At 41.9% G+C, this 17,696-nt stretch overlaps 1 protein-coding gene across 1 annotated transcript in view; it reads left to right on the top strand.

The window, feature by feature from the left end:
* Positions 1-13,787: 13,787 nt before the first annotated feature.
* Positions 13,788-17,696, top strand: part of grin3ba (glutamate receptor, ionotropic, N-methyl-D-aspartate 3Ba) — a 200,537-nt gene continuing 196,628 nt past the window's right edge. Inside the window, exon 1 of the mRNA XM_061893810.1 lies at positions 13,788-14,462. Within this exon, the coding sequence (XP_061749794.1) occupies positions 13,789-14,462 (674 nt within the window). The 5' untranslated portion in view covers position 13,788. The remainder of the gene's footprint in view (positions 14,463-17,696) is intronic.

Genomic DNA, 17,696 nt, shown 5'->3' with positions numbered 1-17,696 from the left:
AAGAAATAAAAATTGTGTCTGATCCTGGTTATTGTCCAGATAAAGAACATGTTTATGGGGCGGCATGGCTCGGTTGGTGCAGCTTTACTATGGATCAGAGCGGTCGAGCGAACATGGTTTCCGACCACATGTCAACAGGCAGGTTTCGGTGGGAAAATTGTGGTAATAAGTCGGCTCTTACCGTAGACATGAGCGGAGCTTGCGTCCTCCTGCAGCTACGGACTCTCTTACCTCCTCCCACCAGCGACACTGGCGGTCACCACACCCGTGGCCACACCCCTCCGACTTTCAGGTACCATATAATCTCACTAAAACACTAGTAACACAATAAGCAGATAAGGGATTTTCCAGAATTATCCTAGTAAATGTGTCTAATTACATCTGAATCGCGGCATTGCTCGGTTGGTAGAGCGGCCGTGCCAGCAACTTGAGGGTTGCAGGTTCGATTCCCGCTTGTGCCATCCTAGTCACTGCCCTTGTGTCCTTGGGCAAGACACTTTACCCACCTGCCCCCAGTGCCACCCACACTGGTTTAAATGTCACTTAGATATTGGGTGTCACTATGTCACTTGAGAAAAAGCGCTATATAAATATAATTCCCTTCACTTCACAATGTGCAGGCGGGACCAGACTGCTCTCAGAGGGTTTTTTGGGGTTTTTGGTTTCAGGTTCATTCATGTGTTTAGTTGTTGTCTTATCGTATTCGCCGTAACTCTCGTCTTTATTTGCTAGTTTTCTGCCGCGTTCATTTTTATTTGCTTTTTTTCCCACTAAATAGTGTTACTACTTTGTCTGCCTGTTGATAAAAACCTCAGTAATTAAAAACATTTTTTTGTAGCTTGCGGCTGCTTTGTGTGTGTTGTATGCAGCACAGCGGCCATGAATCAACATTCGGAGGAGAAATATTCAACAAGCGAGTAGACTGAGAGCATTGATGGATTTATGTTTTTTTTCCTGCATGCTTTTCATAAAACTCTTGACATTTCTATACTCAGGGAGCTTTTTTTTTTACTTCAAACAAAAACGTCTCTTTCCCTACCTGTATGTAAGTTTTATGTTTTTTGTAGAAAAACAGTGAAGTTGGTAAATATAAACAGATATTCAGTTGAATATGCTACAAAGACAACATATTTGATGTTCAAACTCATAAACTTTATTTTTTTTTGCAAATAATCATTAACATAGAATTTCATGGCTGCAACACGTGCCAAAGTAGTTAGGAAAGGGCATGTTCACCACTGTGTTACATCACCTTTTCTTTTAACAACACTCAATAAACGTTTGGGAACTGAGGAAACTAATTGTTGAAGCTTTGAAAGTGGAATTCTTTCCCATTCTTGTTTTATGTAGAGCTTCAGTCCTTCAACAGTCCGGGGTCTCCGTTGTCCTATTTTACGCTTCATAATGCGCCACACATTTTCCATGGGAGATTGGCATTGTCTTGCTGAAATAAGCAGGGGCGTCCATGAAAAAGACAGCACTTAGATGGCAGCATATGTTGTTCCAAAAGCTGTATGTACCTTTCAGCATTAATGGTGCCTCCACAGATGTGTAAGTTACCCATGCCTTGGGCACTAATGCACCCCCATACCATCACACATGCTGGCTTTTACACTTTGCGTCGATAACAGTCTGGATGGTTCGCTTCCTCTTTGGTCCAGATGACACGATGTCGAATATTTCCAAAAACAATTTGAAATGTGAACTTTTCAGACCACAGAACACTTTCCACTTTGCATCAGTCCATCTTAGATGATCTCGGGCCCAGAGAAGCCGACGGCGTTTCTGGATGTTGTTGATAAATGGTTTTTTCTTTGCATTGTAGAGCTTTAACTTGCACTTACAGATGTAGCGACCAACTGTATTTAGTGACAGTGGTTTTCTGAATTGTTCTTGAGCCAATGTGGTGATATCCTTTAAAATGTGATGTCGGTTTTTGATACATCGAAGGTCACGGTCATTCAATGTTGGTTTCCGGCCATGCCGCTTACGTGGAGTGATTTCTCCAGATTCTCTGAACCTTTTGATGATATTATGGAGCGTAGATGTTGAAATCCCTAAATTTCTTGCAATGTCACTTTGAGAAAGGTTGTTCTTAAACTGTTTGACTATTTGCTCACGCAGTTGTGGACAAAGGGGTGTACCTCGCCCCATCCTTTCTGGTGAAAGACTGAGCATTTTTTTGGGAAGCTGTTTTTATAGCCAATCATGGCACCCACCTGTTCCCAATTAGCCTGCACACCTGTGGGATGTTCCAAATAAGTGTTTGATGAGCATTCCTCAACTTTATCAGTATTTATTGCCACCTTTCCCAACTTCTTTGTCACGTGTTGCTGGCATCAAATTCTAAAGTTAATGATTATTTGCAACAACAAAAAACGTTTATGAGTTTGAACATCAAATATGTTGTCTTTGTAGCATATTCAACTGAATATGACTTGAAAAGGATTTGCAAATCATTGTATTCTGTTTATATTTACATCTAACACAATTTCCCAACTCACATGGAAACGGAGTTTATATAAACGCACGCCATAAATCATGTCCCTGCACATTTCACTCACTTCCTTCTCTTAAGGGAATGCGGGACTTGTTTACTTTGTAGTCCCGAGTGAGACATTTCCATTTGAATGAACGCATCCAATCTGCACTTTTTCTTTGACAAGTCATCTTTAAAGACGTGCAGGTGGTGTGTGTATGATTTATTGATGCACATTGCTGGGTGTGCCTTTGTGATGTCCGCTCGGGATGGACTGGTTTAAAAAAAGGTCCGCTCGGGATGGACTGGTTTAAAAAAAGGCGTGTTGCTCAGATCATTTACATCATGCGCGTCCAAATCTGGGCCGCGGGCCAAATTTGGCCCGCCGTGTAACTTCATTTGGCCCTTGAGGCATCAGGTTCCAACACTGATGACATCTATTAATTAGACAAGAAGCAAGAAACCATGCAGAGACAGAGTTCAATTTAGCTCATGAGGAGAACGCATGGAGCTGCACACTTAGTCATAGTCTCGCCTTACGCTCTAAGGTTCCTTGTGGTCTACATAACATGTAATGGTGTTTCTTGGCTGAAAATGTTGCACAGATGATGTCCTATTTACGTGCCTCCACTTCGACAGCGTCTTCTCCCTGTAATCTTTGTTGTAGGGGTGTAGCTTGCAAGGACGGGAGCGGAAGAAGTTATCAAAAGATGGCGCTAACTGTTTTAATGACATTCGCACTTTACAGAGCCGCATCTCCTCATCCCTGACTCACTAGTTGTCAAGTTCAAACACTGATGACATCTATTAAACAGACAAGAAGCAAGGAACCATGCAGAGACAGAGTTCAATTTAGCTCATGAGGAGAACGCATGGAGCTGCACACTTAGTCATAGTCTCGCCTTACGCTCTAAGGTTCCTTGTGGTCTACATAACATGTAATGGTGTTTCTTGGCTGAAAATGTTGCACAGATGATGTCCTATTTATGTGCCTCCACTTCGACAGCGTCTTCTCCCCGTAATCTGTGTTGTAGGGGTGTAGCGTGCAAGGACGGGAGCGGAAGAAGTTATCAAAAGATGGCGCTAACTGTTTTAATGACGTTCGCACTTTACAGAGCCGCATCTCCTCATCCCTGACTCACTAGTTGTCAAGTTCAAACACTGATGAAATCTATTAAACAGACAAGAAGCAAGGAACCATGCAGAGACAGTTTTATTTAGCTCATGAGGAGAACGCATGGAGCTGCACACTTAGTCACAGTCTCGCCTTACGCTCTAAGGTTCCTTGTGGTCTACATAACATGTAATGGTGTTTCTTGGCTGAAAATGTTGTACAGATGATGTCCTATTTACGTGCCTCCACTTCGACAGCGTCTTCTCCCCGTAATCTTTGTTGTAGCGGTGTAGCGTGCAAGGACGGGAACGGAAGAAGTTATCAAAAGATGGCCCTAACTGTTTTAATGGCATTCGCACTTTACGGAGCCGCATCTCCTCATCCGTGACTCACGAGTTGTCAGGTTCAAACACTGATGACATCTATTAAACAGACAAGATGCAAGGAACCTTGAAGAGACAGAGTTCCATTTAGCTCATGAGGAGAGCGCATGGAGCTGCACACTTAGTCACAGTCTCGCCTTACGCTCTAAGGTTCAGCTCCCGCGTCCCTCTATTTATTCAAGAGTTCCACAGTCAACATCACTGAGGCCGCCTCTAAAAGGAGTGCTCACATATATTATGCAAAAGCAGGTCCAGTACGCACAATACGTGACGGAATGTGCCGGGGCTTTGTGATTTCGCCTTGTCTCTTCTTCGTCTGCGTGCTGTCGTCTTATCTTCGTTAAGGTGTCAGGTTCAAACACAGATGACAGCTATTAAACAGACAAGAAGCAAGGAACCATGCAGAGACAGTTTAATTTAGCTCATGAGGAGAACGCATGGAGCTGCACACTTAGTCACAGTCTCTCCCTACGCTCTACGGTTCAACTCCCGCGTCCCTCTATTTATTCAAGAGTTCCACAATCAACATCACTGAGGCCGCCTCTAAAAGGAGTGGTCACATATATTATGCAAAATCAGGTCCAGTACGCACAATACGTGACGGAATGTGCCGGGGCTTTGTGATTTCGCCTTGTCTCTTCTTCGTCTGCGTGCTGTCGTCTTATCTTTGTTAAGGTGTCAGGTTCAAACACAGATGACAGCTATTAAACAGACAAGAAGCAAGGAACCATGCAGAGACAGTTTAATTTAGCTCATGAGGAGAACGCATGGAGCTGCACACTTAGTCACAGTCTCGCCCTACGCTCTAAGGTTCAGCTCCAGCGTCCCTCTTATTTATTCAGGAGTTCCACAGTCAACATTGAGGCCGCCTCTAAAAGGAGTGGTCACATATATTATGCAAAGCAGGTCCAGTACGCACAATATGTGACGGAACGTGCTTGGGGCCTTGTGTTATACTTGTTTCTGCTTCGTCCGCGTGCTGTCATCTTATCTCTGTTGAGGTCCTTGAAGTCCTTGGCTGTTATCGAGCTAAAACAAAGGCTGAGGCCACCACTCAGACAATAAGTTTTGTCCTTGCACAGATAGAACAAATGCAGCTTGAGCACAATAGCTAATAACTATAGCAACGGACTTTAAGCATGCTAAAGTTGTGTGATAATATATACACACGAGTATTCTAACACAAATTAACATTAGAGCTGGCCTGCCGCTATAATACCGCGTTCACTGCTAATAGTCATACTTGCCATCGGAAACTCCCGAAGTTCAGTGCCCGACCCAAAAATTTCCCGGGGCAACCATTCCCCCAAATTTCTCCTGATTTCCACCCAGATAACGATATTGGGGGCGTGCCTAGAAGGCATTGCCTTTAGCGTTCGGCCCAGTCACATAATACATGCAGCTTGTACACACACAAGTGAATGTAAGGCATACTTGGTCAACAGCTGTACAGGTCATATAAACAACGTTAACACTGTTACAAATATGCGCCACACTTCGAGCCCACACCGAACAAGAATGACAAACACATTTCCAGACACCACAACCCACTGGGTTGGGAGTTTTTCCTTGCCCTTTTGTGGACTCTGAACCGAGGATGTCGTCGTGGCTTGCGCAGGCCTTTGAGACACTTGTGATTTACGGCTATATAAATAAATATTGATTGATTGATTGGCCTTAGCACAACATAAACACAACAGAACAAATACACAGAAACCCTTGCAGCACTAACTCTCCCAGAACACTGCTATATGCACCCCTCTCCCCCGCAACCACCAAACTCCGCCTCCCCCCTAAACCCCGCCCACCTCATTGTTATGTTATTTTCAAATGTCTTAGCCTGTGGAAAAATGTAATGTTGATATTTACCTAAGAAAGCTGCAAATAGAAAAGAGGCATTCGATTTTTATTCAAATTGTATTTGATGTGCCGTTGATATTTTTTTAATAACTATTATTATTATTATTTAAAACTAGATTTTACATGTCTCTATAAAGTTCTATAAGAAAGAAATGAGCCGCCGTGTTGTTAGCATTGTCAACTTGGAAATAAAAGTCCTGCTCGCTGAGTATGTTTTTATCCCATTACTACAACATGATAACAGAAACTATGACAAATACTGCTCATGAATAAGAATGAATGTAGCACTTAATGTACTGTATTTTCTGGTACATTACGAGCGCAGGACAATCCTTCAAGCGGTGTGGCTTCATGGCTTAACAAAGTCGGACTAAAATATATTGATAGATTTTTGAGCGTTGTGTGTAATGTTCTATAATTTCAATGGAACACATACGGGTTTGGTGTTGTTCACTTGAGTCATATTGCAATCTACACGTATCTCTTATATGTGACCGCCATCATATTGCAGTCTACACGTATCTCTTATGTGTGACTGCCATCATATTGCAGTCTACACAGATCTCATGTGTGACTGCCATCTTATTGCAGTCTACACATATCACTTATGTGTGACTGCCATCATACAACAATCTATACGTATCTCTTGTTTGTGACTGCCATCATATTGCAGTCTACACGTATCTCTTATGTGTGACTGCCATAACAATACAGTCTACACGTATCTCTTATGTGTGACTGCCATCATATTCCAGTCTACACGTATCTCTTATGTGTGACTGCCATCATATTGCAGTCTACACGTATCTCTTATGTGTGACTGCCATCATATTGGAGTCTCCACGTATCTATTATGTGTGACTTCCATCATATTCTAGTCTACACGTATCTCTTATGTGTGACTGCCATCATATTGCAGTCTACACATAACTCTTATGTGTGACTGCCATAACAATACAGTCTACACGTATCTCTTATGTGTGACCGCCATCACATTGCAGTCTACACGTATCTCTTATGTGTGAATGCCATCATATTGCAGTCTACACGTATCTCTTATGTGTGACTGCCATCCCATTGCAGTCTACACGTATCTCTTATGTGTGACTGCCATCTTATTGCAGTCTACACGTATCTCTTATGTGTGACTGCCATCTTATTGCAGTTTACACGTATCTCTTATGTGTGACTGCCATCATATTCCAGTCTACACGTATCTCTTATGTGTGACTGCCATCATATTGCAGTCTCCACGTATTTCTTATGTGTGACTGCCATCATATTTTAGTCTAAACGTATCTCTTATGTGTGACTGCCATCATATTGCAGTCTACACGTATCTTTTATGTGTGACTGCCATCATTTTCCAGTCTACACGTATCTCTTATGTGTGACTGCCATAAATATAGAGTCTACACGTATCTCTTATGTGTGACTGCCATCATATTGCAGTCTCTCTCCACGTATCTCTTATGTGTGATCTCATCATATTCCAGTCTACACGTATCTCTTATGTGTGACTGCCATCATATTGCAGTCTACACGTATCTCTTATGTGTGACTGCCATCATATTGCAGTCTACACGTATCTCTTATGTGTGACTGCCATCATATTGCAGTCTACACAGATCTCATGTGTGACTGCCATCTTATTGCAGTCTACACGTATCACTTATGTGTGACTGCCATCATACTACAATCTACACATATCTCTTATGTCTGACTGCCATCTACTTGTCACACTTATCATTTCACCATGCACCAAACAAAATACCTTCGAGGTCGGTAAGCGCGCCCAAAATTATTCCGTTTATTACATAAGGATTTTAAATTGCGCCTTATGTAGTGCGAACAATACAAAAAATGCGTAGAACCCGGTTGTGTTCTTGAATCCTTTCAAGCCTGGTGTGGCGAAAGAGACGACTCTTTTATGTTCTGCTGGTGAGAAGCACAACAAAACTACACAAAAACTACAGGAGACAAGATCCAAACTGTGGATGTTGTCCACTCTTCTTATTATTGGTGTGTAGTCCTGAGCACATTCCTCCGTGTGTTCAGCACGTCCAGAGCACCGATACTGATGTTCACATCCCAGCTGAACTTTGGACTCCATTTTTGAAAAGAGCAACCCTTCAAGTCAACCTTGCCGAGAGCGCTGAGGGGAGGAAAAATCGGTAGCAGCGCCCAAAGGGTGGGGTGAGTGGCGGGCGGGGGGGGTGTCTTCCATCTGTGTGCTGCGTTCAAGGACACTCAGTGTTTCCCACTTTTGGAAGGCAATGAACCCAGTTAGTGTTTTGACTGAAGGGGGGCCTCAGGAACTGTGGCACCAGTGTTGTCCTGCCAGCCCAGTTTGGTGGCGGCGGATTAGGCGAGAGTCATTGAGTCCTCGTTTGAATCGACAACACTTTCCCTCGCTCGGGCTGACAGATAACGAGCAAATGTGACGGCACGTTTGTGATCAGCCTCGTGATGAATGACTGCGGCGGAGCGGAGCGGAGATTTGTTACGCGGCGTTGCTCATAAAAGCTGAAATTGTTGTGATTCTGCTCCGCCTTTTGTCTCTTCGTGTTTGTTTCACCTCTGTCAGCCGTGAATACTGTTTTTCTCCACAGAGGAATGCCCCTAAAATGGAACAATTCAAAGTTCAAGCCAGGGGTCAGCGACCTCTGTGGCTCTAGAGTCACCCTGGTGGTGGTTCCCTGGACTATCATCATATTGCAGTCGACACGTATCTCTTATGTGTGACTGCCATCATATTGCAGTCTACACTGATCTCTTATGTGTGACTGCCATCATATTGCAGTCTACACATATCTCTTATGTGTGACTGCCATCATATTGCAGTCGACACGTATCTCTTATGTGTGACTGCCATCATATTGCAGTCTACACTGATCTCTTATGTGTGACTGCCATCATATTGCAGTCGACACGTATCTCTTATGTGTGACTGCCATCATATTGCAGTCTACACTGATCTCTTATGTGTGACTGCCATCATATTGCAGTCTACACTGATCTCTTATGTGTGATTGCCATCATATTGCAGTCTACACTGATCTCTTATGTGTGACTGCCATCATATTGCAGTCTACACGTATCTCTTATGTGTGACTGCCATCCTATTGCAGTCTACACGTATCTCTTATGTGTGACTGCCATAACAATACAGTCTACACGTATATGATATGTGTGACTGCCATCATATTGCAGTCTACACGTATTTCTTATGTGTGACTGCCATCATATTGCAGTCGACACGTATCTCTTATGTGTGACTGCCATCATATTGCAGTCGACACGTATCTCTTATGTGTGACTGCCATCATATTGCAGTCTACACGTATCTCTTATGTGTGACTGCCATCATATTGCAGTCTACACTGATCTCTTATGTGTGACTGCCATCATATTGCAGTCTACACTGATCTCTTATGTGTGATTGCCATCATATTGCAGTCTACACTGATCTCTTATGTGTGACTGCCATCATATTGCAGTCTACACGTATCTCTTATGTGTGACTGCCATCATATTGCAGTCTACACTGATCTCTTATGTGTGACTGCCATCATATTGCAGTCTACACTGATCTCTTATGTGTGATTGCCATCATATTGCAGTCTACACTGATCTCTTATGTGTGACTGCCATCATATTGCAGTCTACACGTATCTCTTATGTGTGACTGCCATCCTATTGCAGTCTACACATATCTCTTATGTGTGACTGCCATCATATTGCAGTCAACACGTATATATTGTGTGACTGCCATCATATTGCAGTCTACACTGATCTCTTATGTGTGACTGCCATCATATTGCAGTCTACACTGATCTCTTATGTGTGACTGCCATCATATTGCAGTCTACACGTATCTTTTATGTGTGACTGCCATCATATTGCAGTCTACACATATCTCTTATGTGTGACTGCCATCATATTGCAGTCGACACGTATATCTTATGTGTGAATGCCATCACATTGAAGTCTACATGTATCTCTTATGTGTGACTGCCATCATATTCCAGTCTACACGTATATCTTATGTGTGACTGCCATCATATTGCAGTCTACACCTATATCTTATGTGTGACTACCATCATATTGCAGTCTACACATATCTCTTATGTGTGACTACCATAACAATACAGTCTACACGTATATCTTATGTGTGACTGCCATCATATTGCAGTCTACACGTATTTCTTATGTGTGACTGCCATCATTTTCCAGTCTACAGGTATCTCTTATGTGTGACTGCCATCATATTGCAGTCTACACGTATCTCTTATGTGTGACTGCCATCATATTCCAGTCTACACGTATCTCTTATGTGTGACTGCCATCATATTGCAGTCTACACGTATCTCTTATGTGTGACTGCCATCATATTCCAGTCTACACGTATCTCTTATGTGTGACTGCCATCATATTGCAGTCTACACGTATCTCTTATGTGTGACTGCCATCATATTGCAGTATACACGTATCTCTTATGTGTGACTGCCATCATATTGCAGTCTACACGTATCTCTTATGTGTGACTACCATCATATTGCAGTCTACACATATCTCTTATGTGTGACTACCATAACAATACAGTCTACACGTATATCTTATGTGTGACTGCCATCATATTGCAGTCTACACGTATTTCTTATGTGTGACTGCCATCATTTTCCAGTCTACAGGTATCTCTTATGTGTGACTGCCATCATATTGCAGTCTACACGTATCTCTTATGTGTGACTGCCATCATATTCCAGTCTACACGTATCTCTCATGTGTGACTGCCATCATATTGCAGTCTACACGTATCTCTTATGTGTGACTGCCATCATATTCCAGTCTACACGTATCTCTTATGTGTGACTGCCATCATATTGCAGTCTACACGTATCTCTTATGTGTGACTGCCATCATATTCCAGTCTACACGTATCTCTTATGTGTGACTGCCATCATATTGCAGTCTACACGTATCTCTTATGTGTGAATGCCATCATATTGCAGTCTACACGTATTTCTTATGTGTGACTGCCATCATATTGCAGTCTACACGTATCTCTTATGTGTGACTGCCATCATATTGCAGTCTACACGTATCTCTTATGTGTGACTGCCATCATATTGCAGTATACACGTATCTCTTATGTGTGACTACCATCATATTGCAGTCTACACATATCTCTTATGTGTGACTACCATAACAATACAGTCTACACGTATATCTTATGTGTGACTGCCATCATATTGCAGTCTACACGTATTTCTTATGTGTGACTGCCATCATTTTCCAGTCTACAGGTATCTCTTATGTGTGACTGCCATCATATTGCAGTCTACACGTATCTCTTATGTGTGACTGCCATCATATTCCAGTCTACACGTATCTCTTATGTGTGACTGCCATCATATTGCAGTCTACACGTATCTCTTATGTGTGACTGCCATCATATTCCAGTCTACACGTATCTCTTATGTGTGACTGCCATCATATTGCAGTCTACACGTATCTCTTATGTGTGACTGCCATCATATTCCAGTCTACACGTATCTCTTATGTGTGACTGCCATCATATTGCAGTCTACACGTATCTCTTATGTGTGAATGCCATCATATTGCAGTCTACACGTATTTCTTATGTGTGACTGCCATCATATTGCAGTCTACACGTATCTCTTATGTGTGACTGCCATCATATTGCAGTCTACACGTATCTCTTATGTGTGACTGCCATCATATTGCAGTCTACATGTATCATATTGCACTTTGGACACCCCTGCTGTAGAAGAACAAACATGCCACAAACCTTCCTGATTGTTAGCAATCCCACTGTTTATGTGACACATACTTCCCTGAGGAGAGTGTTTGGCGAGCACCGTTTTGTCCTACTAATTTCAGCGATCCTTGAACTCATCGTAGTTTGTTTACCTGTTCAAATGTATATTGACGATGCCACAGAAAGACACATTTAATGCCACTCTTTCTTGGTCCCATTTTGTCCACCAAATGTTTTATACTGTGCGTGATTGCACAAAGGTGAGCTGTGTTGATTTTTATTGATTTGCTGGAGTTCTTATCAGGCATATTTGGTCAATTCATGATTGCAAGCTGATCGATGCTAACATGCTATGTAGGCTATCTTTTTTTTTTTAAATATCGCATCATTATGACTCAATTAAGCATATTTAATTTCCTTTACTTATGTCCTCTGTGTAGTTTTAATACAAACCCCGTTTCCATATGAGTTGGGAAATTGTGTTAGATGTAAATATAAACAGAATACAATGATTTGCAAATCCTTTTCAAGCCATATTCAGTTGAATATGCTACAAAGACAACATATTTGATGTTCAAACTCATAAACTTTATTTGTTGTTGCAAATAATCATTAACTTAGAATTTCATGGCTGCAACACGTGCCAAAGTAGTTGGGAAAGGGCATGTTCACCACTGTGTTACATCACCTTTTCTTTTAACAACACTCAATAAACGTTTGGGAACTGAGGAAACTAATTGTTGAAGCTTTGAAAGTGGAATTCTTTCCCATTCTTGTTTTATGTAGAGCTTCAGTCCTTCAACAGTCCGGGGTCTCCGCTGTCCTATTTTACGCTTCATAATGCGCCACACATTTTCCATGGGAGACAGGTCTGGACTGCAGGCGGGCCAGGAAAGTACCTGCACTCTTTTTTTTACAAAGCCACGCTCTTGTAACACGTGCTGAATGTGGCTTGGCATTGTCTTGCTGAAATAAGCAGGGGCGTCCATGAAAAAGACGGCGCTTAGATGCCAGCATATGTTGTTCCAAAACTTGTATGTACCTTTCAGCATTAATGGTGCCTTCACAGATGTGTAAGTTACCCATGCCTTGTGCACTAATGCACCCCCATACCATCACACATGCTGGCTTTTACACTTTGCGCCTATAACAGTCTGGATGGTTCACTTCCTCTTTGGTCCGAATGACACAATGTCGAATATTTCCAAAAACTATTTGAAATGTGGACTCGTCAGACCACAGAACACTTTTCCACTTTGCATCAGTCCATCTTAGATGATTTCAGGCCCAGAGAAGCCGGCGACGTTTCTGGATGTTGTTGATAAATGGCTTTCGCTTTGCATAGTAGAGCTTTAACTTGCACTTACAGATGTAGCGACCAACTGTATTTAGTGACACTGGTTTTCTGAAGTGTTCCTGAGCCCATGTGGTGATATCCTTTAGAGATTAATGTCGATTTTTGATACAGGGATGGAAGGTCACGGTCATTCAATGTTGGTTTCCGGCCATGCCGCTTACGTGGAGTGATTTCTCCAGATTCTCTGAACCTTTTGAAGATATTATGGAGCGTAGATGTTGAAATCCCTAAATTTCTTGCAATGTCACTTTGAGAAAGGTTGTTCTTAAACTGTTTGACTATTTGCTCACACAGTTGTGGACAAAGGGGTGTACCTCGCCCCATCCTTTCTTGTGAAAGACTGAGCATTTTTTTGGGAAGCTGTTTTTATAGCCAATCATGGCACCCACCTGTTCCCAATTAGCCTGCACACCTGTGGGATGTTCCAAATAAGTGTTTGATGAGCATTCCTCAACTTTATCAGTATTTATTGCCACCTTTCCCAACTTCTTTGTCACATGTTGCTGGCATCAAATTCTAAAGTTAATGATTATTTGCACACAAAGTTTATGAGTTTGAACATGAAATATGTTGTCTTTGTAGCATATTCAACTGAATATGGCTTGAAAAGGATTTGCAAATCATTGTATTCTGTTTATATTTACATCTAACACAATTTTCCAACTCATATGGAAACGGGGTTTTTGGCGACAATTTGACGTTTTTTTATTTTTGAAATGACATTATTTCCTGTGCGAAAAAATGTTTTTGAAGAATATAAACAATCTTTAAGGTGTGGCTTCTCTCCAACAGAACTTGTTCCACCTTCAGATGTCGGCCCGTGTTCCTCCGTCTTCCCTGGGCAGCCTGCTGCTGGCGGTCCTGCGGGGCGGCGAGGGCGTCCAGGAGAGCCCCGCCCGAGAGGAGGGTACCTGGGGGGGCGGCGCCGCCGTGCTCTGCCCCGGCTGGGAGGAAGGCAGCGACGGGCTTCTCTCCCACCTGCGGGCGCACGGCGGCGGCGCCGCCTGGCGTCTGTGGGACATCATCAACCTGACCGGCGTGTCAGGAAGGGGCGGGGACAAGAGAGGCGGGGCCAGCGAGGAAAGGCGGGAAGATGAGGCCTTGAGGATCCTCTCCACCAGTTTCCTGCGCCCCGCCTCGCCCGTCTCCAGCGTCCTCCTCCTGGGCTCCGACCCGGAATGCGTCTCCTCCGTGCTGCGGGTCGCTCAGAGGCTCGCCCCGTCGCTGCCGGCGCTGCAGTGGATTATGGGATACCCCCTGTCGCCGGACTCCCTGCACACCTTGGGGGGTCCCCTGGGCCTGCTGGCGTACGGCGAGGTGGGACGCAAGCCCATCAGCTTTTACATCCGGGATGCTCTGCAGCTGATTGGCCGCGCCGTCACCGCGGCGACCGTGGCCAGGCCCGACTTGGCGTTGATTCAGAACACGCTCAACTGTCACGACGCACCACGGGAAACACCTTCTTCGGGACGATACCTGTCCAGGTACATGCAGACAAAAACACCTTTCTACTCCTACTCAGTGGTCAAGTGGTTAGAGTGTCCGCCCTGACATGTGTAGGTCGTGAGTTCAAACCCCGGCCAAGTCATACCAAAGACTAGAAAAATGTGAGTCATTACATCCCTGCTTGGTACTCAGCATCAAAGGTTGGAATTGGGGGTTTAATCACCAAATATTATTACTGGGCGTGGCCACTACTGCTGCTCACTGCTCCCCTCACCTCCCTGGGCGTGGCCACTACTGCTGCTCACTGCTCCCCTCACCTCCCTGGGTGTGAACAAGGGGACGGGTCGAATGCAGAGGACACATTTCAACACGAGACAATATCAATATCGGAATATCAGATATAGGCAAAAAAAGCCACTGTCGGAAATTTCTAATAACAATGTGTTAATTCCACATCTGTATATATCGGTATCAGTTGATATCGGAATTGGTCATTTAGAGTTGGACAATATCGGAATATCGCCAAAAAAGCCACTATCGGACATCTCTAATAAAAATGTGTTAATTCTTTAACTGTGTATTTCGCTATCAGTTGATATTGTTATTGGAAATTAAGAATTGGACAATATCGTATTATCGGATATCGGCAAAAAAGCCACTATCGGACATATCTAATAATAATGTGTTAATTCCACAACTGTATACATCGGTATCGGTTGATATCGGAATCGGTATTTAAGAGTTGGACAATATCGGAATATCGGCAAAAAAGCCACTATAGGACATCTCTTATAATAGAGTTGATTCCATGACTGTATATATTGGTATCGCTCGATATCGGAATCAGTAATTAAGAGTTGGACTATTTTGAAATATCGGATTTGGACAAAAAAGACACTATCAGACATTTGTAATAATAATGTGTTGATTCCACAACTGAATATATCAGGATCGGTTGATAGCGGAATCGGTAATTAAGAGTTGGACAATATCGAAATATCGGCCAAAAAGCCACTATAGGACAACTCTAATAATAATGTGTTAATTTCATGACTGTATATATTGGAATCGGTCGATATCGGAATTGGTGATTTAGAGTTTGACAATATCAGAATATCGGCAAAAAAGCCACTATCGGACATCTCTAATAATAATGTGTTAATTCCACAACGGTATATATCGGTATCGGTTGGTATCGGAAATGGTCATTTAGAGTTGGACAATATCGAAATATCAGATATTGGCAAAAAAGCCACTATCGGAAATTTCTAATAACAATGTGTTAATTCCACATCTGAATATATCGGTATCAGTTGATATCGGAATTGGTCATTTAGAGTTGGACAATATCGGAATATCGCCAAAAAAGCCACTATCAGACATCTCTAATAATAATGTGTTAATTTCATGACTGTATATATTGGAATCGGTCGATATCGGAATCGGTGATTTAGAGTTTGACAATATCAGAATATCGGCAAAAAAGCCACTATCGGACATCTCTAATAATAATGTGTTAATTCCATGACTGTATATATTGGTATCGGTCGATATCGGAATCAGTAATTAAGAGTTGGACAATTTTGAAATATCGGATTTTGACCAAAAAGCCACTATCAGACATTTGTAATAATAATGTGTTGATTCCACAACTGAATATATCACGATCGGTTGATAACGGAATCGGTAATTAAGAGTTGGACAATATCGGCCAAAAAGCCACTATAGGACAACTCTGATAATAATGTGTTAATTTCATGACTATATATATATGAATCGGTCGATATCGGAATCGGTGATTTAGAGTTGTACAGTATCGGAATATCGGCAAAAAAGCCACTATCGGACATCTCTAATAATAATGTGTTAATTCCATGACTGTATATATTGGTATTGGTCGATATCGAAATCGGTAATTGAGAGTTGGACTCTTACCGGAATATCGGATACAGGCAAAAAAGCCACTATCGGACATCCTTCATTATTATTAATATGTGCTAATTCCACAACTGTATATATCGGTATCAGTTGATGTCAGAATAGTTAATTAAGAGTTGGAAAATATCGGAATATCGGCAAAAAAGCCATTATAGAACATCTCTAATAAAGTGTTAAATCCAGGACTGTATATATTGGTATCGGTCGATATATCGGAATCGGTATTTAAGAGTTGGAAAATATCGGAATATTGGCAAAAAAGACACTATAGGACATCTCTAATAATGTGTTGATTCCACAACTGAATATATCAGGATCAGTTGATATTGGAATGGGTAATTAAGATTTGGACAATATCGAAACATCGGATATAGGCAAAAAAGCCACTATCAGACATCTCTAATAAAAATGTGTTAATTCTTTAACTGTATATTTCGCTATCAGTTGATATTGTTATTGGAAATTAAGAATTGGACAATATCGGATTATCGGATATCGGCAAAAAAGCCACTATCGGACATCTCCAATAATAATGTGTTCATTCCACAACTGTATACATGGGTATCGGTTGATATCGGAATCGGCATTTAAGACTTGGACCATATCGGAATATCGGCAAAAAAGCCAATATAGGACATCTCTTATAATAGAGTTGATTCCATGACTGTATATATTGGTATCGCTCGATATCGGAATCAGTAATTAAGAGTTGGACTATTTTGAAATATCGGATTTGGACAAAAAAGACACTATCAGACATTTGTAATAATAATGTGTTGATTCCACAACTGAATATATCAGGATCGGTTGATAGCGGAATCGGTAATTAAGAGTTGGACAATATCGGAATATCGGCCAAAAAGCCACTATAGGACAACTCTAATAATAATGTGTTAATTTCATGACTGTATATATTGGAATCGGTCGATATCGGAATTGGTGATTTAGAGTTTGACAATATCAGAATATCGGCAAAAAAGCCACTATCGGACATCTCTAATAATAATGTGTTGATTCCACATCTGTATATATCGGTATCGGTTGGTATCGGAAATGGTCATTTAGAGTTGGACAATATCGAAATATCAGATATTGGCAAAAAAGCCACTATCGGAAATTTCTAATAACAATGTGTTAATTCCACTTCTGAATATATCGGTATCAGTTGATATCGGAATTGGTCATTTAGAGTTGGACAATATCGGAATATCGCCAAAAAAGCCACTATCGGACATCACTAATAAAAATGTGTTAATTCTTTAACTGTGTATTTCGCTATCAGTTGATATTGTTATTGGAAATTAAAAATTGGACAATATCGTATTATCGGATAT

Source organism: Nerophis ophidion, linkage group LG03 (assembly GCF_033978795.1).
Source record: "Nerophis ophidion isolate RoL-2023_Sa linkage group LG03, RoL_Noph_v1.0, whole genome shotgun sequence".
Lineage (NCBI taxonomy): Eukaryota > Metazoa > Chordata > Actinopteri > Syngnathiformes > Syngnathidae > Nerophis > Nerophis ophidion.
The sequence above is the reverse complement of the archived record's forward strand: the minus strand, read 5'-3'. Positions and strand labels throughout refer to the sequence as shown.